This window comes from Propithecus coquereli, unplaced genomic scaffold (genome assembly GCF_000956105.1).
Source record: "Propithecus coquereli isolate 6110/MARCELLA unplaced genomic scaffold, Pcoq_1.0 Scaffold911, whole genome shotgun sequence".
In the NCBI taxonomy this organism is placed as follows: Eukaryota; Metazoa; Chordata; class Mammalia; order Primates; family Indriidae; genus Propithecus; species Propithecus coquereli.
Window position 1 is genome coordinate 50,260 of NW_012155408.1, and position 22,000 is coordinate 72,259.

Genomic DNA, 22,000 nt, shown 5'->3' on the forward strand with positions numbered 1-22,000 from the left:
TTTTAATGCAGCTTAAAACCTTCTACGGCCTCAGAAAAGGAACACGATTTGTTTAAAAAACAAAAACCAAACAGGCTGTGAAATAAACTGTAAGAACAACACTGAATCCTCACACGCCCCCGCCGCCAGAGATGATACCTAGGAAGGGAACCACGGCAAGCAGTTTGTCCCGTCTGAAGACGACTCCGTCAGTGCGGTCACTGTTTGTCACTGGTATTCACAAACATTTCCGAGTCTTAATATTTCGTGTTAAAAAACATACTCTGAGGCTGGGGCGCTGGTGGGCGAGGCGGCGGGTTTCCAGGGAGAGCTGCTGGCGGAGGCCCCTTGTTCAGGCTCCATCTCAGTTTCAGCTTCGTGACCTCATCCTGCAGCTTTTTGGCCTTTTGGGAAAAGAAGAGGGCTTAAAGGTTAGAAAGGCTGGCGGGACTTTGGATGTCACCGTCTTTCTGGTCCAGACAGATGGCAGAGCCGGCTCCCTGTCCCCGAGGTGCCTCTGCATGGGGCCTTCCCTCCTCACGGGGACGCCAGCCTCTCCCTGGCGTCCCCGACAGGCCCCCCCACGCGTCCTGTGCAGAAGACTCGGGATCGTCCTGCCGACAGAGTGCTTGTTGGCAAAGGTCACCATAACCGCGACCCCACGTGAGACGCACAGAGGCACGACTGCCACCCTCGCCCCGGGACATGGAAGTGCCGAGCCTGGAGCCGCGCACACTTCCTGTTCCCATCCCACGTTCCCAGCCGGTCTGCTGGCCAGAAGGAGGAGAAGCCCAGGGCAGGTGCGGAGCCCCAACCTCCCACCCCAGGGAGGGGCCCCGGGTCCAGCGCTCTCCTCTCCTCTCCCCGCCCAGGCGCGGCTGGAGACTCCGGCAGCCCCAGGTCGCTGCAGCGTGGGTCAAGGTGCCACCCAGGGCGTCGCTGCGAGAGGGAACGCTAGCTCTGCCAATCCAGCGTTCGCTGGCTGCGCTCTGCTTCCTGTGGCGATCTGTGCTCTCCGTGGCACCAATGGCTGCCTTCTTTCAAAACTGTGCTTTGTTTCCACGTGCCTGCCGTCAAGTCCCCTCACGCGGCCAAACTCCCAACCTCCTGGTCCCACCTCCCGGGAGACCCTGGGGGGCCTGTTGCCCCCTTGCTTTCTGGGGCACTCGCCTTCTGCTCTGCTCCCCTGTCCTGGCGGGAAGAATCCTGCAGTAGCTCCCAGAGAAAGGCCACGTGGAGTCACATTTGAGTCCTTTGCCGTCTGAGGCGGCTTTACTGGCCCCGGCCTTGTGATCTGGGCGCAGGAGCCGGGCACGCGGCAGGAGGCAGCGCGGCCACCAGGACCCGCCAGGCCCTGCTGGCTCCCAGCCCGTGGGGGCCCCTGCTCGGTGCTGAGCCGCGGTGCCGGCACGGGGTGCACTTTCCACCCGGGCAGGGTCGTTTGTGGAGAACCGCGGTTCTTCTGCATCGACCCCTCCCCTCCGCTGGCGCCAGTCCTCGGCCTGGACGCCCTGTTAGACGTCAGACCACGCGGATCGGTCCTCTGACTCATCCTCGTATCTCGCCTCCTCTCGTCTCCTGTCCCTGCTTTTCTTTTTGCTTTATTTCCTGGGGGCTTATTCATTTGTTGATTTTTAAATTTTAAAAAATTTCTGCCGTGTTTCTAACGTGCCTCCAAGAGCTCTTGTTGCCTGAGAGTTCACTTTTTGTCACGACTTGCCGTCTCACAGTGGCAGTTTTTCTGTCACCTTCCGGAGGATCCCAACTCTAGGCTGTAATTTTTTGCTTTGTTTTCATTCACCCCAAGCTCAAGCTGCGGCAGGTCTGTTCGCTCTCCCCTCGTGCCGGGCGCTCCTCACGGTGGATGCTCCGGGCCCTGACATGCCACCGCACGCCGTGGATGTGGGGGGTGGAGGGGCGCCGCCAGCTTCCAGGGAGAAGTCTGAGAAGAGGGGTCAGACTGGGTGGGCTCTGGGAGAGGCAGATGGCAGAGACGGGGGCCTGCGGACGGGCTGTGGGGACAGGAAAGCAGGCACTGCCTCCTCCCCGGTGACGGTGCTACTTACTCTGGGGCAGGCCGACACAGCCCAGCGCCAGCGGGACACAGCCCAGCGCCAGCCCGACCCAGGAGCAGGGGCAGGGCACGCTGACTTGGAGCGTCCAAAGCCAGGGGCCTGGGTGGCCTGGAGAATAGGCCAACGTTCTCATGGCTGTGAGAAGGGAGGGGACACAGGCATCCAGGGAGGGCGACTGTGTCCTCTCACCAGCTGGACGGCAGGCCACGCATTGCTTAGGGCAGGAGAGGGTCTTCCTTCACCACTGCGTTGCTCTCGTAAGCCAGAACGTTCCAGGCACACAGCAAGTGCTCATCAGTAGCTGCCGAGTGGATGAAGGCCATCGGCAACCGGGCGAGAAAGACAGTTAAAACTCACAACATCCCAGAGAGATTTCCATCAGCAGTCCTGTCTGGGAGGCTCCTGGGCTGGGGCATTTGGGTCCCGTACACAGCAGCCTCCCTGGGGTAGACGCTGGGCACGCCGTCCATGGTCCAGGCGGCTGCAGCCAAGCCCCACTCCCCAGAGCGTCCTCGCGGCCTGGCTCCGCTGGACACGAAGTCTCAAGCAAGGACGCACAGGCGCGTGGAGTGGACGGGTCCCAGGCCGCTGCGCCTGCCATCAGAGGCCACGTGTGGCGAGGCTGGGGTCCGTCGGGAGGCCCAGCGCGTTGCAGGGCTCGCTCTCACAGCTGAGACGTTTTCCTGTCTCCTGACCAACCGTAGTTCCGGGAACACTCCACTCACTGAACACACGCCCACAACTTTAGAGAATGTGTGCTCTAAAAAGGCATATAACAATTTTATTTTTTGAGACAGAGTCTCACTCTGTTGCCCGGGCTACACTGCCGTGGCATCAGCCTAGCTCACAGCAACCTCAAACTCCTAGGCTCAAGTGATCCTCTTGCCTCAGCCTCCCGAGTAGCTGGGACTACAGGCATGTGCCACCATGCCCAGCTAATTTTTTCTATATATTTTTAGTTGTCCAGCTAATTTCTTTCTATTTTTTTTTAGTAGAGATGGGGTCTCGCTCTTGCTCAGGCTGGTCTCGAACTCCTGAGCTCAAGCGATCCTCCTGCCTCGGCCTCCCAGAGTGCTAGGATTACAGGCGTGAGCCACCACACCCGGCCAACAAGTTTAATTTTTAATAAAAGAAATTTGTAAGCAGAGCCAAAAGCATACTCACCATCTCCAAATCCTCGGCAGCCTTTCTCATTTGCTCCAGCGGGGCCGTCCCCGGGCACCTTTTCCTCTGTTCGTGCACTTGCCGCATGTGCTGTTTTATCTTCTCTTCCAAATCCCCCGCCCCGAGAGCACTGAGAAAACAGAGGGGGGCGGGGTGGGTTCGACATGGGGTCTGGTCCTGGAAGTTCTACTCTCATCCGAGAGAAAGAATTCTCCTGCCCCAGACCCAGTCTAGGTCCTGAAGCTCCCACATGGCTGTGCCTTGGTTGCCCGGGGCCTCCGCAACGCCCGCTCTCCACAGACACTAACTCACGGGGCCTGGGCTGCCTCTCCCCTCCCTTCTCCAGTAGTTTAGAACCTGCTGGAACACACGCCATACTTCAAAGACTTTGAATTCATGTCAGGTATTACACACTTAGGACACAGCACATTTTACCACATACAGGAGAAGAGCATGTCTTTTTCACATGAAATACACAATTTTACTAAATCCTTAGACAAACAGAGAATTGTATTAATTTAGGGGGGGACAGAGTCTTGCTCTGTCATCGGGGCTACAGTGCCATGGCATCATCGTAGCTCACAGGAGCCTCCAACTCCTGGGCTCACACGATCCTCCTGCCTCAGCCTCCCAAGTAGCTGGGACTATAGGCACACGCCATGACTTTCAGCTGATTTTTTCTATTTGTAGTAGAGACAGGGTCTCAGTCTTGCTCAGGCTGGTCTCAAACTACTGAGCTCAAACGATCCTCCCGCCTTGGCCTCACAGAGTGCTGGATTACAGGCGTGAGCCACTACACCCAGCCTAAATTAGGATTTTAAACATATTTTCTCTGCTGCATTGGTGCTTGGGGCTTTCCAGTTGATTTCCTTTTATTTATTAGTTAATCCATTTTTCAGAGACAGGGTCTCACTCTGTCATCCAGGCTGGAGCACATTGGCAAGATCAGAGCCCAGTGATGTCTCAAATTCCTGGGCTCAAGCAATCCTCCCACCTCAGCCTCCTGAATGGCTGGAACTACAGGTGCCACCACCAGGCCCAGCTAATTTTTTTTCTACTGTTGTAGAGATGGGGTCTTGCTGTATTGCCCAGGCTGCTCTCGAAATCCTGGCCCCAAATGATCCTCCCGGATTTTCCTTGATTTCAAATGCAGTGACTCAGAGTGGTACAATCTGAAAGCGGCGGAGGAGCCGTAGGAGGCATTTACTTCCGTGGAGTGTGAGCACAGAGCTTGGGGTGAGGCCCAAATAGCATGTCCTCCCGTCAGCCTCCCCGAAGACTCCTCACCCCAGCAGCAGGGTTTGTGCCAATTCTGCTTGTTTTCAGAATAACTGTGGAAAGACAGCATAACACCCTCTTTCGTCCCGCAGAGCACAGCCGCAGTCAGCGTGCGCACAGACGCCTGGCTCTTACTGCGCCCGGGTGGTGGGGGGTTAGTGCCACGGGGGGTTGCCGTGGGCTTTGTCGAGGACGATGACGTAACACAGACTCCCTGGAGGACTGAGGACATTCGAGTGCTGTCGGTTTTAGTCTAAAGCACTTCTCGGGGGACAGTCCAACCTATGTGACCTCTGAGATCTCCCACACGTTGGCATCCGCAAGGAGCGACTTCTCCGGGAGCAGAACGTGGCCCTTGGCTGCCCACATCACATTCCGCCTCGACGTTCTCCAGGCCTCTCGAATAGCACACGGGATCCCGGGGACGTCAGACACCGAGCGGTGGGCAGTGGGGAGATGCGTGGGCTGAGCAGTGGAGTGGGGGCCGGGGTCCCTTCCACTCTGGCTCCTCAACACAGGGCTGGGGGCTCCACTGCGGGCCTTGGCCTCAACCCACAGCAGGCCTGGGGGAGGGGGCTGGCGGGGGGCGCGGCTGGGAAAGCAGGAAGGGCCCGGCAGGTGGCGCTGGGGCCTTGGGGCCTTCCCGCATGTCCGGGGGCCACCCTCGGCTTTTCAGCACACCTGGGTGGGGCACGGGAGGTACCCCGGGGAAGAAGGCACGCACACGCCGAGGTTCAGTCTGGGGCTGGTCTTTCTGGTCTACACACGAGCCTCAGAGGAGCTTGGCGCTCACGCCCAGGGAGCAGACACGGAGTCAGCTACAAAAGCTGTGAACACGCGAAACCAAAGAAATGCTTGCCAGTGAGGTGAGAAGGGTTAACAGCCTAGGACCCCGGAGCAGCTGCTGTCCCCCTCACAGTCACCCACCTCCTCTCGAGGCCCCCCAGGGACCTGGCTTTCGTCCTGTGTCCCTGCCTCAGCTCTCTGTGGCAGGCACCACGGAACATGCCCTACTCTGCAGACTCTCACACCCATTGGTCCTCCTCGACCTGCCTACGCCGTCTGTCCCCACTCCCCTGTCCCGAGGGCACGGCTCTGAGTCCTAATCTCTCCACACCTGTCAGTCCTAGGTCGGCACCAGGCCTCCCAAGTACCCCTCCCGCTCTCCCATTCTCCAGGCCCCAGCACAGCCCAGACGATTCCAGATGGGCCAGCCGTCTGCCCCCTACCCAGCAGCCCAGCCCCGACCTGGCCAGAGACTCAAAACACAAAGCTTCTCCGGACGCAGCTCCCCGATGCTGCCTGTCTCCTGCACCCGCGGCCGCCACTCTGGCTGGGCCTCCTTCGCCTGCCGGCACCCCAGCTGGGGAAGGCCTGCACACAGGGCCGAGGATCGGATCTAAGAAAGCCGGGTCTGGAAGGAGTGAGGTTGGAGCTCAGGGCACGAGAAGGCCTGGGGAGCCACGGCAGGGCGGAGATCCAGAGATCTCAGTCTCCTGGACGTCAGGGTGTGCAGTAGCGCCCGTTGCAGAGGGCCCTGGGGGTGCTGTGTCCCGTGCCTACAGGAGCTGACGGCTGACTGAGGAGTTCCCGGAGGGCAGGGACTCAGGCTCGCCCCATCCCTGCAGCCCACGAGCCTGGACATGGCAGGGGTGCTCAGTGCAGCTCCTGGGACAAGCACGGGCCGTGGGTCGGGGACTGTGCCCGGGAAGGATGGAGCCACAGACGGTTACCAACCTCGTTTCTTTACTTGCTTGTGATACTTTCTCTTTGCTCTGTTTCCCTTTTGCAAGTGGAGTCACTGGTGCTTCCCCATCATGTGTCAGATCCGTGACAAAAGGAATCTGTGACGCCACCTAGGAAAACACAAGATGTTTATAGGAATCCCAGAAAATACCCCTTTTATCACAAAGCTAAACCGCCAGGGGTATCAGACTTGTTCTTCACCCACGACGACCCAGCGACGCCACCCAGAGGTGGGCAGTCCTTGCACCTGTGGTCTCCAGCCCTCGGCCTTGCTCAGCTCCTGCCCCCACTCGGAGTGGTGGGTTCGCACGCCAAAGGGGACGGGCCAGCGCTGTGCTGCTGCCTCCAGTGCACGAGCCGGAGAGCCACGTGACCCCTCCCTGACCTCAGGGGCATTTGGCCTACATGTGTGTGCGCGCACGCCTGTGTGCACGTGTGCACAGGTATGTGTGTCTGTGTGTTTCGGGGGACTGTCGGAAATCAAAGGATGGTAAAACAGCACACGACAGGCGTGAGGGCTGGGGGCGGGTGGAGACGAACCTCTTACAGGGCTGCTGCAGCACAGAGTCTGGCAGGACCGACTTGGCGCTTACCCAGACGCCGTCTGCCACTGTTTTCTCTGCCATTCTCTCCTCTAAATGGATTTCCAGGGCTGGACCTTCTCTGGCTGCACTACCAGGTCAACCCCAGATGTGCCCGGCACCGAGAAGGCAGCAGGGGAGCAGGAACCGCCCTCGCCTCCGCCACGAGGCGCGTGCTCAGGCTGCAGATGCGGCAGAGTTGCGACGCCCTGCTGACTGCGCGCTGGCACGCTTTTACTGAACCAGGATTCTCCCAAAGATTATTCCAGCAGAAAGAAAAGAACAAATGCTAAATCCAGTAGGTATTTTTCCTCTGAAAGTCCTGCATTTCATTTTATTTTTAAAAATATTAAAAGCGCGTATTTGGAGAGAAGCCCACTAGCTGTATTTTACTGCTACTACTATACACACAGGACTTGCGCAAACACGCAGCCATGATGCACGGGAGGGGCAAGGGGCGGGTGCCAGCGAGTGGCTCCGAACAGGCTCTGTGCCAAGTTTTACGTGCTGGGTGTGAAACATGCCACTAATTGATCTTAAGGCCCAGAACATGGATTCAAAAGTCACCGGCAAAGGTGCTGGTTTTGGAGCAACATGAAAAACAAAGATGCGATGCTTTATAAAAAGGAGGTGATGAATGCACAGGCCCCGCCTGGCCGCCCGGGAGTCTCTGTGGGCAGCAGTCTCAGCAGCCAGAGCCTCGCTGGCCCCACCGTGAACGTACTAGGGTGTGACCTGTGCGGCACGGCCCAGCCGAGGCATAGGCAGGCAGGTGGGTGCACCTCGGGGCCCGGCGGCAGCGCTGTAACTCCCCAGCCCGCCAGGCCCCACGGTCCTGCTGCACACTGGGCTCCACCTGAGCAGCCGCGGGGCCACATGGGGCCGTGGTGCCCTCTCGTGTCCTGTCCAGCTGCTGCCCCTCAGCCCGCAGCCAGACACGTCCTTGCCATTTCCCCTCTGCGGACGCGTGAATTCTGAGCTTCATTTGTCGACGTGACCTCCACCACCAATACTGAAACACACACGACTTTGCGCATAAATGCTGCGAGCGGATCGCTTTTACGTAAGATGGACCCCTCGGTGTTCACAGAAGCGCGCGTTCTCAGCATGGACAGAACCTCCCGGCAGCCACGGCAGCGACCAGGCACAGCCACCACAGCCCCTGCGCTGGTGCCTGACGCCCACCTCAACCTCCGGCAGGCGGAGCACCTTTCCACGTGTTTACGGCCACTTGAATCTTCTCGTCTATGAACTGCCTGCCACATCTTTCGCCCATTTTTTCCTACTGGATTCTTTCAAAAGCATTCTTAATGTTGTCTAATTGTGCAAGTATTTTTATTTTTGGAAGTGGTAAACTATATATTTTTAAGTTTTCTATGTATAAGGCAATGGAAAATTAGAAAAAAGATGACAGAAAAAATGAAGACTTAGCATGGTCTGACGAGCAATGTCAAGTAAATAAAGAAAATAAACTTCACCTATGACATCAAGTGACCCATGGCCAACGCCACGCGCGCTGGCAGGATCAGACAGCAGCCTGCACAAGGCACGGAGCCGACGGGGTAGATTTTAAGCATGTTTTCCTTGAAAGCTGCTGTGGTTAGATGTCATTTTAACACCACGGGAACAAGAAAAGCTCACAGAGGTGGCGCGGTGTTCCAGGGTCTAGAATGCCTTTACGAGAACAGACTGTTCTGTTTCCTGAGAAAGGTTCCTTCGGTCAGAAGTGCATATGACGTGGATGAACAGATCCTATTTGAGAGGGAGGGGCTAAGGCCACCCTCGAACGACATCCCCAGAGAGCAGGTGCAGGCCGGGCCGGGGGCGGCAGAGCCACCATGGTGGCTGTGGGCCAGGGCGGGGACCCGCACTGCAGGCCTGGCTGCTCACAGTGCAGACGTCAGCCTGCCGCACTCTGGGGGGAGGAGCAGCCGACCAAGGCACCTGCCGGCCACCTGCACCCCTACCCTGTGGCCAGCTGGACTAAGACCCCCAGATAGTTTGGGGGGATGGGAAGAGGGTGCTGCACCCTGTGCCCACTTGAGAGCCGGCTGCCTGGTGTCAGGGACAAAGCCACCAAGGCCGCCCCTCTTGCCCCCCAGGGGCTGACCTCCCATCACAACCTCAGCTGCTTGCCTCCTCGCTTTTAATCTTTTCCCCTCTACCCCGCCTCCTCCCCTCTTTGAGAACCTAATTCCTCAGACAGAAACATAGAAACCACGGTCAGCGAGCCCGTAGGCGAGCACTCACATGCCAGACCAAGGTGCCACCCCCACCAGCCGGGGCCCCGGCGTAGCTGACTCCCTCCCCGGACCGGCTGTTCTGCTGACAGGGCCGCACAGCGCCCGCCTGTCCCACAGGATGGAGCAGACACCGTGGCAGGCACAGCCCCCAGCAGGCGAGAGGGCCAGTGCCAGGTCCCCACCCGCAGCCGCGGCCCCGCCAGGCACCCTACCATACTCCGTCGCCGGGGCAGGCGTCTGCTGAGCCCTTCCGCCTGCTTCCTCATCACCTGGGCCTGCTGGCGCCAGTCCCGCAGCACTCTCGCGTCCCTGCGGAACAAGTCAGAGCGGCACCGTCAGCAGCTCACGCAGCCGAGCGAGGTGCATGAGCATCTCCACCGTCACTGCCAAAGCTGCCTGCAAACGGCCTGCATGCGGCCCAGGGTCTCCCAGGGCAAACGCAGGCAGGGCGCAGGCTCCGCGTGGGATCTGAAATGCAGTGTCTTCCCTCCCCACACATTGGGCAGAGCTAGGAGCGTGGGCATCTGTGGAGCCTCTCCATGCAGGTGCTGCCCGCCACGGTGCCCGAGGGAAAGGTGCCGGCTGGGGCTGCGCTGCCAGTGCCGGCATCCGGGTCCGGGGAAGGGTCCGAAAGACTGTCCCCAACGGTGGCCTCTCTCCAGACGCTAGAGTTTCACTTTGAAAGCACCCTGGGTCTCTCCCCAGTCCCTGGGCAGAGTCGCGAACCCTCCCCGCAGGACAGCGTGAGAACGTCCTGCAGCAGCACCAGGGCTGAGCTGTGGCGGGACGGGAGGAGGACCCCCCTCCCCAGAGCACAGCCCAGACCAGCAGGGGCCCTCCGCCCACCAACCCGGGCCCCCCCCATCTTCCCCACACGCCTGCGGTGCGACCCCCTCTCCTGCCCCAACCTCTTGTCCCTTCCTCCCAGCAGACGGCTCCACCAGCGTCCGGACCCCTGGCAGCCCAGACCTCACCCCCCACCGAGCTCTGCTCTTCTCATCACAGCCGCTGGGCCCTCCCCAGCTGCGCCTGCTGCTCCCGCCTGCGGACGCTTCTGGGCTGAGGGCTTCCACCCCGAGTCAGCCTGCGCGGATCGGCTGCTGTCAGAATCTGCCTACGTCCTCCCTTGGCGCCACCCTGGAAGCACAGGTGGTCTTGGCAGCCTCCTCCCTCGAGGCCACACCCTGTCACCCACCTGGATGGGTCTCGGGACCCCCAGCCCCAGCTGAGCTGGCACCCTGTGTGCCCCGCGTGGCACTGGCTGTGTGTCAGCCCCGCCACGCTCTTGGACACGGCTCCCCTTAGCGTCTGCCACCTCCTGGCACGCCTCAGGAAGCACAGGGGTGACACTGCTACCTGGGGACGCGAAGGGGCCCGGGGTCTAGACCTTCACAACGGGCCCAAGCTGCTGACTGACGAGGCCTCCCGACATCTCAAGACTCAGGAGGAAAGTAAAGAAAAGAGGTTCTACTCGCTCTTTGTATTCAAGACTCATCCGCAAAGATGAGTCTGATGTGCTCAGGTGAGAGCGGACTGTCTGCCTGGAGCGCCACAGGGTGGGGGCCCCACGGAGAGCCTCGCGGGGACAGGCGGACGGGACTCACACACGGGGACGAGGGCAGAGCGGGGACAGGGGCAAAGTGCTCAGCTAGAGCGCAGAGGGGCAGGAGCCTGGCAGGCGGTTTTGGAAAACAGCACCTTGAAGTGGGCAGAGCCGAGCAGGAGTGGACCCGCCTGCGGAGGGAGGCGGTGCTGGCTGGGGCAGAGCAGGGAGCGGCAGGTCACTCTCTAAGGGCCCAGGACGGTAGAGCCACCCTGAGGGACACCGGTGTGTAGACTGTGGGCAGCAAGGAGAGCCGTGCAGGGGCTCCCTGGGCCTGGCAGCTGTGGCCAGTGACTGGCGTGACCGTCCTAAGGGCTGCCCTCCTGGTGCAGCGTACGAGCAGTCAGCGGGAGCATCCCTGCCCACCAAGATGACAGCCCAGGAGCCCAGGACCAGCTCTGAGGGCTTAGCATCGCCCACCCCTCTACTGAAGGAGAAGACAGCCAGCTACACGGTCAGTGTGGACGTGGGTGACAGCCAGGGTGCGTCACGGAATCTGCACGGGGAACACAGTCTGCCACCAGCGTCCAGAGAGAAAACAGACGCACGCTCACAGCGGGGTGGCTGCAGGAGGTTTATTCACATGAAGAGGGAGGAGGTGAACCACAGGGAGAGCGCTGGAGCCCTGGGCTGCTCACGGCTGGGCTGCAGCCATGCCCAGGACCTTGGGACAGCCCCGGGAAGGAGAGATTGCCAGAACCCAGAAGGAGAGAGAGGCTGGACGCGGCCAGCTCCAGGCAGCTCATGGAGAGGTCGGGGGAATACAGACTCTGCTCTCGCGCTTCCCCTGCTCCTGGGCCTGCCGCTGGGGCCCCCCACTGGCCGAACCCAACCGCGAGGTGAGGGGCGCAGGGGTGCTGTGGACGTGGTCCGTGCTGGCCAGCCTCTTGCGGCCCAGAGCGAGGTGGAGCCGGGTGGTCAGCAGAGCTGGAGGACAGAGAAGAAGCTGAGGACAGGCCTGGAGACACTCCGGCCAGCGAGCCAACCAGCACAGCCCAAGAGGTGGGGATGCGAGCGGTAGGACGCTGATGACCATATTATTTCCAGATAGCAGTGCTTAGGGCAGACCTGCAGGCCAAGCGAGCGAAGGCCAGGAAGGAAGGATTGAGGAAGAATGAGAAATTGGAGAGAAGCTCAAGAAGACAAGCGTCGTGAGGAGGCGAGGCAGGGCTGGCACGAAGGAACAACTAACTACCTGTGGCTGCGCCCGCGCCCACCCCGTGAGGTGGCCTCAGCGGCTGCGGACAAGAACAAGGGAGCCCCTCGTCCGACAGCCACAGACCAGACCAAGGCGGCACCGACCCCGAACCAGGACCGTGAGAAGGAAGCCTGGTGACGAAGTGCGGCTGCGGCCCTGCAGCCAGTGACACGGTGGCCCTCGCCCCGCCCCGCGGAGACTCACCGCCTCCGCTGCTCCATCAGAGCCTGCTTCTCCCGGAGCTCCCTGAGCGCCGCCGCTCGACTCTCTTCCAGGGCTTTTGCTCGAATCACTGTCTGGTACGAGGACGGCAGATCAGGCAGGACGTTCCTGAAGGAGGGCATCTTCCTTCTAGAATTACACCGTGTCCTTAGCTGAGCAATGAACAAAACCCCGTGACGGTAACTGATCTGTATCAGATGCAACGTTACCAAACACACGCTTAGATGTAGAAGCTGGGCCTGTGGATCAACTGCACATCAGAACCAGAATCTTCACACAGTATCAGTCAATGGACCTGAGGCCTGCGCAGCCTCGGGTGGCTGGTCTCACGCGGTGCCCTCGTCTGACCTGGACAAAGGGGCAACCCGGGGCCCAGCCAGCAGCTGGAGCTCAGAGATGCTGGGTCGGAATTCTCACTTCCAGGGGACAGAGGAGTCACAAGGAAGGCACAGAAAGGACCACTGAGATGTGCCTGGCTTCTGTAAGCATGTTCAGGTGGGGACAGCTGTTACGTCCCCCTCAGGGAAGCCAGCAGGACAGCAGAGGGGGACAGCCAGTGACACGGGGACACCCTCTCCTCACCCATGCAAAGAGAACTGACAGGCAGGCTCTGGTGTTTCCTCTCAACGAAACACCTGTCTGTTAAAACATGAAGGTGGAAACGGCTCTGAGGCCAGGGCTGAGAGCACTGGGCCTTCACACCCAGCTTAAGAAACACAACGAAAAGCTCTGCCCCTGCCAGGGCAGAGAGGCCCAGCCCATCCCACCGCCTGCCCCGGCTCAGAGCTCATGCCAACAGCATGTCCAGGAGGCCACGTGCAAGCACTCACACCCAGGTGGGCGCATCCCGGGAGGCCAGCCAGGCCACGCATCTTCCATGCCCCGGCTGAGCGTGGAGGACAGGCACAGCCTGTATCCTGGCTGGGGTCGCCTGGGGCCTCACTGAGCCCAAGCAACACCTGAGGGGACAGAGTCCCACCCACGGACACGGATGTGGGGCTCAGACCTGCTGCTCCCACCACACCCACTGCCCCTCAGCCAGGCCAGCGAGCAAGGCCACCCCCCAAGTCACAGACCAGGAAGGGCCCATTATGCTGAGTGCAGACCAGGGCTACAACCTCAGAGCTTCTCCTGATACCTGGGACCCAACAATAACCTGACCAAGAGGAAACTGAGCACAGATAATACATGTGACTCCAATACAACCCTACCCAGTGGGGAAACTGAGGCACAGATAGTACATGTGATCCCACTACAACCCAACCTGGTGGGGAAACTGAGGCACAGACAATACACCACGTTGTTGTGGGGTCACCCCCACAACAACCAAATGGGGAAACCAAGGCACCAAGTGGCTTCGCAAAGCTCGCCCTGGTGCAGCAAGGGGAGGAGCCGACTTCCAGGCCCACCAGCTGTGGGGCAGGGGCTGCCGTCTGAGCTTCCTGTCTGGGGCCTAGGGGTCCAGTTCTCCACCGCAACACCCCAAGCCCCACGAATGAATCTCCCAAGGCTAGGAACTAGTATCTAAACCTCACATGTTGACAAAACTATAAACTCTACTAACAGGCTTACAACGCGATTTGCTTGAATAAATTATTACTGTTATTTATAATAACAAATAAATAAACGGAGGGAGTGAGGGACAGAAGAGTTTCCGAGCAGCAGGCTCAGCGCATTCCGCTCTTCCAACGTGCTCCGAGAGTCACGACAGCGCCGCAGCCTCCAAGGCCAGGCGGTAGCTGGACGCCTGCACCGTGTCACACCGCCCAGGGTTAACCTACCAGTCACACTGCAAGTTTTTTATTTCTAAAACATGCAACTTACAGAAGAGCTGGAGACAGCATGACGAACACCCAACCCTTCCTACAGACGTTTCCCTCCTCCTTTACTAGGCCCCAGCCAGCTTTCCCAGACGTATTCTGAAACACACCCGTCTGCTGGGTGGCGCTCTGGAGGGCCTCAAACCACATGGCCTCCAGGACTTCCTCACCCCAAGAACCGGGTTTTGTCCCCTTGGATATGGTAACATCTCCCACAGAAGGCATGCTCTGTGACAGATGCACCAACTATTACTTGCCACACTCTCTATATTTATTGTTTAATACATACACCCACTCACACACACACCACACACACGCACACATATGTGTGACACACACCACACACAACCACCCGTGATTCGAATTTTTCTCTCTCGTAACGTCCTCTGCGGAGCCTGTTTTCCCGGGGAGCCAGGTAACTTTAACCCTAAACCCAGGGCCAGCACTCACTGCACAGTAAGTGACCCAATGTGGAGGAACGTTTTAAAATGTAGACCTGATGTTTTGAAAGGTAATCAAAATATCATAAATTCGAGAAGACCAAGAAAACACACCTTTGCTTTAAGGGTTACCTGAAAACGTGTCTTGGCTTTGGACGCCCTTTCTCACTGCTTAATGTTGCCTTGAGATTTGGAGGTAATTCCATGGGTAGGAGCTGATTTGCAAGAACTTCTGCTTTTTCGTTCTCAACAATCTCCTGCCTCAGCTTCCAAAAGCGCCTGATCTCCTCCTCGCTGGGCCAGTGCTCGGGGGAGTCGCAGGACTTTCTGAGTTCACTCAGGTCTAGCCTTTCGACAGGTGGGAGAAAGTCTGCCTTTTCTTTCAACACAGTCCCCTGTGGATCCTGAGGGTTAATGGTTTCTTCCTTAGACACACACTCTCCGGGGAGTTCCAACACAGGATTCGGAAGGCCACTTAGGTGCATCTTTTTAATTGGTGAAATCTCTAGTAGAACAAAACGCCGTTTCAGTAGCCTATACGTCAGCACGGTCCCTTGGAGACAAACTGCGAAGTCCACGCGCAGCGGCCCCTCTGTGGAGAAGGCCTGAGCGGTGGAGGTGTCCCCGCCCCTGCCCAGAGACTCCCTGCTCCACGCCAACCCTCACACAAACAGCCTGTTTATCACACATCCCCCGCCCCCCGGGCTGCTACAGGACATGCCAACACTCGGATGTGGAACAGACGAGAACACGCTGCGTGAAGAGCACCTGACCTTTTCACACAGCCCCACGACCCGGAGTCAGGTGTACGCGCGGCAATCGTCCAACATTTACCCACGTGTCTGCCTCCCCCCGATCTCTTAGAATCTTCATTTCTCACTAATTTTTAGCCCACTGTGCCTGCTTTTCTTGTTTGGCGATGCTTTTGCTGACTTTTCAACATCGAATCTCCAGCTCCAGGTCAGCTATTTGAGAGGAAATTGCCCAGAGCACATTTGTCCGCCACATTCAGGGTCAGGGGACACAGACGCACACGCAGACAGGCACCAGCGTGTACAGTGAGTCCCCGGGACCTTGGGACACTGCGGATGAATCGGCAGGGCCTCAGGGCTGAATGCGACGCGTGAAGTGCTAGCTCCCGCCAGGGCACGGGGCAGCCCCCTCCGTCTCGCTCCCCAAGGCCTCCACTGGTGCCTCATGGGCCGCGGCCCAAACGCGCACCTGGCCCTGGAATCCTTACATCAGGAGCTGCTTCTGAGGCTGCAAGGACACTTGAGCAGCACGACCAACACGGCACCTGCATCCTGGAGCCAGATGGCGGGTCAGGGCGCAGACCAAGCACAGCGCTCACTGGGACGTCGCCTACTGTCAAGGGGATGCGATGCTCCTTGTCCCTCCCCCCCCATTCTCTCTCCTTCTCGGCCACTTCAGTGCTCTGGGCTCCCTGGAGCCTAAACCACCTCCCGCGGGGTGCCCAATGCCCATGCCCAAGGTCAGTCACTGGAGAATCTTCTTAAAGGCATTCATGGAAAGCTTATCTCTGTGATTTAAAAAACCAAACCACACCAAAATAACAGAAAAGCAGGAAAACCAAAGCAGTACTTTCGATTTACGAAAGGTGAGCAGCAGAGGAAGAAAAGACCACTTCCCTCTGTTCCTCTTAGGCCAAAAATAATAAACGTTCTCTCCCTGGACAGCTTCCCCCGATTAAAGGCGAGGAGACGCCACAGCAGCCACTGTCTGGGGCTAACTCCTAATGGACCTCAGCACTGTCTGTGGACGTGCTCTCCACAAACGAGCCTCCACCAGACAACCCGAACCTCTGCGCTTCAATGCGCAGATGAAGGCCTGTTACAGACCTGCTAAAATTGCTCCCACAAAGAAACTAAGGGGGTCAACTACAGGGGTCAACTGCTGATCCTCGATCACTGAAAACTATTCCTAAATACAGGCCCACCCAGGCGGAAAGTACGGGGTCACACACTACTGGCAAAGACCTCGTTGTTTACACATTTTAATTACATCACATATGAAACTATCTTTGCTAATAGCTCCAAATGCATGTATTTTTCTTAAGAATAGAAAGTATGTCTTTAGTAAAATTTTAGATATTCTGTAGTTAACATTTCAGAATATTTGCTTTTTTGGTGAGCATTTATCATGATTTTCCTTTATCTCAATTTTATTTTTGTTTTTCCTGAGCGTAGCTACAACGTCTCCTCAGGACAGAATACACGTGAGCATCGGAAAAATCTCGATCAATATGCTGAAAAAATGGAATCATTTCGTGAATACCCACCATGTTGATAAAGCAATTTTTATGCTAATTTCCTGTACTCAGCTAAGAATCAGGGACATTTCATTGCACTTATCTTCAAGCCGTTGTCTAGCAGAACCCTAAAAGATGCCTGAAGCAGTTGCCTGTCGGTGGGTTGGAGGTGATGACCGTTTCACGTGACTTATCCCAGCGAGCGTCATCACAGTCCACACCGGGAAGGCCGTCTGACGGGCACTGAGATGTCCATCCCCGAGCACAGAACCAAGGAAAGATACAGACACGGCCGGGTTGGCTGGAGACTCGTGTCTGCTACGTAAGCTCAGCAGAGGACGCCCGAGGCCCCAGCACTTCTCAAAACATCAGTAACGCGAAGGCAGGCTCCGCCCTGATTTTCAAAAGCTCTAATATCAGTTTTGACGAAGCCCGTCATAAATAATTGTTCTACGAACCTTGAGAGGCTGAGTCTCTGGGGAGGGAATGTTCCGCCGCACAGATCCGCAGGAAGGTTTGGATGGCGACCAGGCCCTTCTGCAAGATAACCTGGGGGGGGAACTCCAGAGGACAGTGTCTCAAGTTCAGTGCTTTTAGGGTGGTGACGTTCCCTGCAACGGAAAAGAAAAACTGTCGGCATTTGACGCACCGTTCCGTGGAGTGAAAGCAAGGAAAGATGATAACTTTTCACATTTTAAACAAACGATTCCAATCGGTACTTGGGATAAAAGGTTATGATGGATGCCTGAGATTTGCTCTAAAAAAACTGCAGGGAGACATTCTGCAAACGAATTTATATTAACAAGTAACTAAAACAAACAGCAACACAAACCTTCGCTTAAAATTTGAAATATAAAGTTGCTATATTATCAAAAATGTCCACTTTCGACATAAAAACTATAAGACGTGAAAAGAAAAGGAAAATGTGACCCGCATTCAGGAAACAAGCTGCCACTAGAAACCGTCACCGAGCAGCTCAGACGTCAGGTTCCCCGAAGACTTCAAAGCAGCTATTTAAATATGTTCAAAGAAATGATAAAATTGTGTTTAAATAATTAGAGGAAAATATAATAAAATGGTTCAACAAATTTGAAAGGTCTATAAAAATAGACATTGTATAAAAGTACCAAATAGCACTTCTAAAGTTGAAAATTATAATAACTGAAATGAAAAGTTCACTCAACGGCAGATATGAGATGGGAGAAAAAACAAGTCATGACCTTGAAGACGGAGTAATTAAAATTATTCAATCTGAAGATGAGAAAGGAAAACACATTAAACAAACGGCCAAGGCAGGACTCTAATCTGATTTCGGGTCACAAGACCCTCACTCCAGAGAGGTCCTGCCCTATACCCTGGAGGGAGGATGCTGCTCACAGAGGCCAGGAAGAATCTGAGCAGAAAGGCCTCACTGGGCTTAGATCGTGTGCTTTTTGTCTGATCACATTTCTACATGGTTGTTCATGCTTCAATCAGGCCTATTCACTGAAGTCTCCACAGAAAGTCCAAAAGGACAGAGTTCTGAGGCTTCCAGAGAGCTGCACACACGCAGGCTTGCAGGCAGGCGACCAAGAACTCACTCAGGTGCTGGCAGGGTGGCGTACCCCCACTGCACAGGAACGGAAGCTCCTGTGCTAGGGACCCTTCCAGATCTCGCCTTGTGTATCTCTTCATCTTTGTAATATCCTTGTAATAAACCAGTAAACGTGTTTCCCCAAGTTCTGTGAGTCGCTCTAGAAAATCAACCCAACACAAAGAGGGGCCACGGGAAACCCAACTTGAAGCCAGTCAGAAGTTCCGGAGGCCCAGACTTCTGACTGCCAGGAAGGAGGAGGCGGCCTTGTGGGACTGAGCCCTTGACCTGGGGCATCTGACCCGATCTCTAGGCAGACGGTGTCGGAACTGACTTGGAGGACACCCGGCCGGTGTCTGCTGCAGAGCTGATTGCTTGCCTGGTGCGTGTGGGAAAATCCCCCCACGGTCGGTCACAGAAGTGTTCTGTGTGGACTGTTGTATAGCATGAGAGCAGAGGACAAACAGTTCTGGTTTTTCCACTCACAGAAATCCTAAGGGAAATTCTTCAGTCTGAAGTTCAATGATACCAGTAGAAGTCTGCATCTTCAGGAAAGAATTAGGATACCAGGAATGCTAAATATCAAATAAATATAAAAGACTTTTTCTCTTAATTTCTTTAAAAAATATACATGACTGCTTAAAACAAAAAGTGTAACATTGTATTGTGGGTTTGTAACATGCAGACTTGATACATAGGACAGCTGTTGACAAAGGAGTGGGGTAAGTGTTCTATGTGATTACAAAATGGTTACATTTTATGTGATATGTTACAATACTAACACCAAAGATGTACATTACAATCCCTAGAGAAAACTATTAAACTGTTAAAGGAATGCAAGAGTTACAGCTAAAAAGTCAACAAATAAATTACAATGGAAGGCTACATAATAACCAATCAACACTGGAAAGTAGTAACATGCAAACAAAAACATCAAATGGGACAAACAGAAAACAGAAAGTAAAATGATAGATCTAAGTCCACCCATATCAGTAATCACATTAAATTTAATAAATGCTCCACGTAAAAGACAGATTGTCAGATTGGATAAAAAAGCAAAACCCCACGATACGTTGCCTACTGGCAATGTATTGTAAACATACATAGTCCGAACACAGAGAGGTTGAAAGTAAAAAGATGGAAAAACACACGCCGTACGCAAACAGACAGCGTAAGAGGGTTGCGGTGGCCGCGCCAACACTATGGCACGTCCAATAAGCATGTGACGAGGTGCTCGACAGCATCTGCCGTCAGAGAAACACACGCTGAAACCACAGCGAAGAGCTGCCGCACACCCACTAGAACAGAAAGTAAGAGGAACGACAACAGCACATGTTGGTGAGGACGTGGAGCACCTGGAACCTCACACGTTGTTGACGGGACACGGTACAACCACTCTGGAAAAAGTCTGGCAACTTCTAGCTCACCACGTCTGCTTATGACGCAGCAATTCTGCTCCTCGAAATTAATCCAAGAGAGATGAACATGTCCACAAAAAGACGTGTCCACAATGTTCACAGCAGTCCTATTTGTAATAGCCAACAACAACAAATCCAGAAATACCGCAGATGTTCAAGAGGAGACTGGGTTACAGAAAAACAATGGCGGAACACTCACAGTAACTCAGTAACAGACAGGAGCAGCCTGCTGACCCCCGCAACAACATGGATGGACCTCAAAATCATTATGCTGAGGGATGGACATCTTAAAATGAGTATATACTTCAATTAACACAAGTTCTAAAATGGGCAAACTCATCTATGGTTAAAAAAAAAAAATCAGAACGGTGGGTGCATCTAGGGGGTGGGGGCCAACTAGGGAGGCTCGAGCTCTTCCCAGGGTGCGGGTGAGGTTCCAGTACTGACTAGAGTCTGGGTCACACACATGTGTGCACTCTCCAAACTTCATTCATGCAGTAAGAGCTGCACATTTACGGTAATTAAGTCCTAAGCAAACAGAAGGAAATAATCAGGGTTAGAGTGGAAATCAATGAAGCAAACAGAAAAATGACGGAAATCAATAAAACTAAAAGTTATTTCTTCAAAAAGAGCAAAAAAATTGACAAACTTTTACCCTGACTGACCAAGAAAAATAGAGAGAAAATTCAAATTAGGAAAATGGGAGAGGAAATAGGAAACATTAACACCAGCCTTACATAAACACAAAGACTCAGAAGGCGGTGCTGTGAACAGGCAGTAGATCGGATGATGAGGTGACCTGGACAGAGCCCTAGAAATGCCCGACCACCAAAGCTGACTCGGGAAGAAACGGAGTCCAACACGGCAGTAGGCTAAATAATGGTCCCCCTAGATACCCAGCGTTAATACTTGGAACCTATGAATGTTTCCTTCCATGGCAAAAGGAACTTCACAGATGTGATCAGGAACCTTGAGGAGAGATTATCCCAAATTACCCAGGTGCGCCCTAAATGTAAGCACGGCTGTCCTCACAAGGCAGAGGCGGAGGGAGCCACTACTAGGGCAGGTGACATGATCACTGAAGCAAGACGCTGCCTCGGCCACAGGCCAGGCCTGCAAGGAAGGCGGCCTGGGAAGCTGGGAAAGCCAAGGAATGATTCTCCCCAAAGGTGCCTGCAGGGACCATGCCCTGTGGACACAGATTTTGGCCCACTGAAACTGGTTTCAGACTTCTGAGCTCCCCAACGGTAAGAGGATGGACGTGCGTGGTTCTGAACCACCGGAATGGCGGCAGTTTGCTACGGCGGCGACAGGAAAGTAACACAGACGGGGCCTGCACTCGGAAGACCCCGGTGCTGAAGCAATGGCCTTGACCAGACTGTCTTCCTGCGGGACGATTTTCTCAGTTCTGTGTGCACCCAAACCACCTTGGGTTCTTACTCAACTTCTGATTCCCGGGTCCAGAGGTTTGAGCTCAGGAGGCCCAGGTCGCATTTTCAATGAAAGCCCAGGGGATTCTGATATAGGCGGTCTCTTTTCCTGCCATGGTTTTACTGACACACAATTCACATCCTATACGATTCCATTTAAAGTGTACAAGACAGTGGCATTTAGTATCTTCACAGAGTTGTGCAACCATCGGGACAATCAATTTTAGAACATTTTCTTCACCCAAAATGGAACCCCACACTCTTCATCACCCTTCAGTGTCCCGTCCTCTCCCGCCCTAAGCAATCACTAGTCTACTTTCTGTCTCTGTGCATCTGCCATTCTGGACATTCCACATAAATGGAGTCATAAAATACGTGGCCCTTGGCACCTGGCTTCTCTCACTGAACTTGGTGTTTCAAGGTTTGTCTGTGCTGTAGCAGGTGTCGGGATTCCACCCGTTTACTGCCGGATCGTACTCCGCCACACGGATACAGCACACTGCGTTTATCCGTTCGTCAGGCGGTGGACATCGGTTGTTTCCACCTTTTGGCTGCTGTGACTAGTGCTGCCACGGGGACACTGGCACCCAGGGATCTGTGCGAGTCCCTGCGAAGGCCACCTTTTGAGACACAAAGACACGTGGCCAGGGTTGTCATTCTTCCTTATATAGACATTGCTTCCAAAGCAGAGGTGGCAGTGAGCACATGCTATTTGCTAAGCAGCCACAGGAAACTAATGAAATAAATAAAGAGATTGAATTAGTAATAAAAACACTTCCAGGCTGGGCGCGGTGGCTCACGCCTGTAATCCTAGCACTCTGGGAGGTCGAGGCAGGCGGATTGTTTGAGCTCAGGAGTTCGAGACCAGCCTGGGCAAGAGCGAGACCCCGTCTCTACCAAAAATAGAAAGAAATTAATTGGACAGCTAAAAATATATAGAAAAAATTAGCCGGGCATGGTG

The 22,000-nt window shown here is 55.3% G+C and overlaps 1 protein-coding gene across 1 annotated transcript in view; it reads right to left on the bottom strand.

Moving 5' to 3' along the window:
- Positions 1 to 236: 236 nt before the first annotated feature.
- LRRC27 (leucine rich repeat containing 27) overlaps positions 237 to 22,000 on the bottom strand; it is a 34,008-nt gene continuing 12,244 nt past the window's right edge. The window contains exons 4-10 of the mRNA XM_012664811.1: positions 17,077 to 17,229; positions 14,482 to 14,854; positions 12,072 to 12,218; positions 9,279 to 9,375; positions 6,234 to 6,352; positions 3,219 to 3,348; positions 237 to 383 (exon numbers count right to left, since the gene is read on the bottom strand). Of these exons, the coding sequence (XP_012520265.1) occupies positions 237 to 383; positions 3,219 to 3,348; positions 6,234 to 6,352; positions 9,279 to 9,375; positions 12,072 to 12,218; positions 14,482 to 14,854; positions 17,077 to 17,229 (1,166 nt within the window). The remainder of the gene's footprint in view (positions 384 to 3,218; positions 3,349 to 6,233; positions 6,353 to 9,278; positions 9,376 to 12,071; positions 12,219 to 14,481; positions 14,855 to 17,076; positions 17,230 to 22,000) is intronic.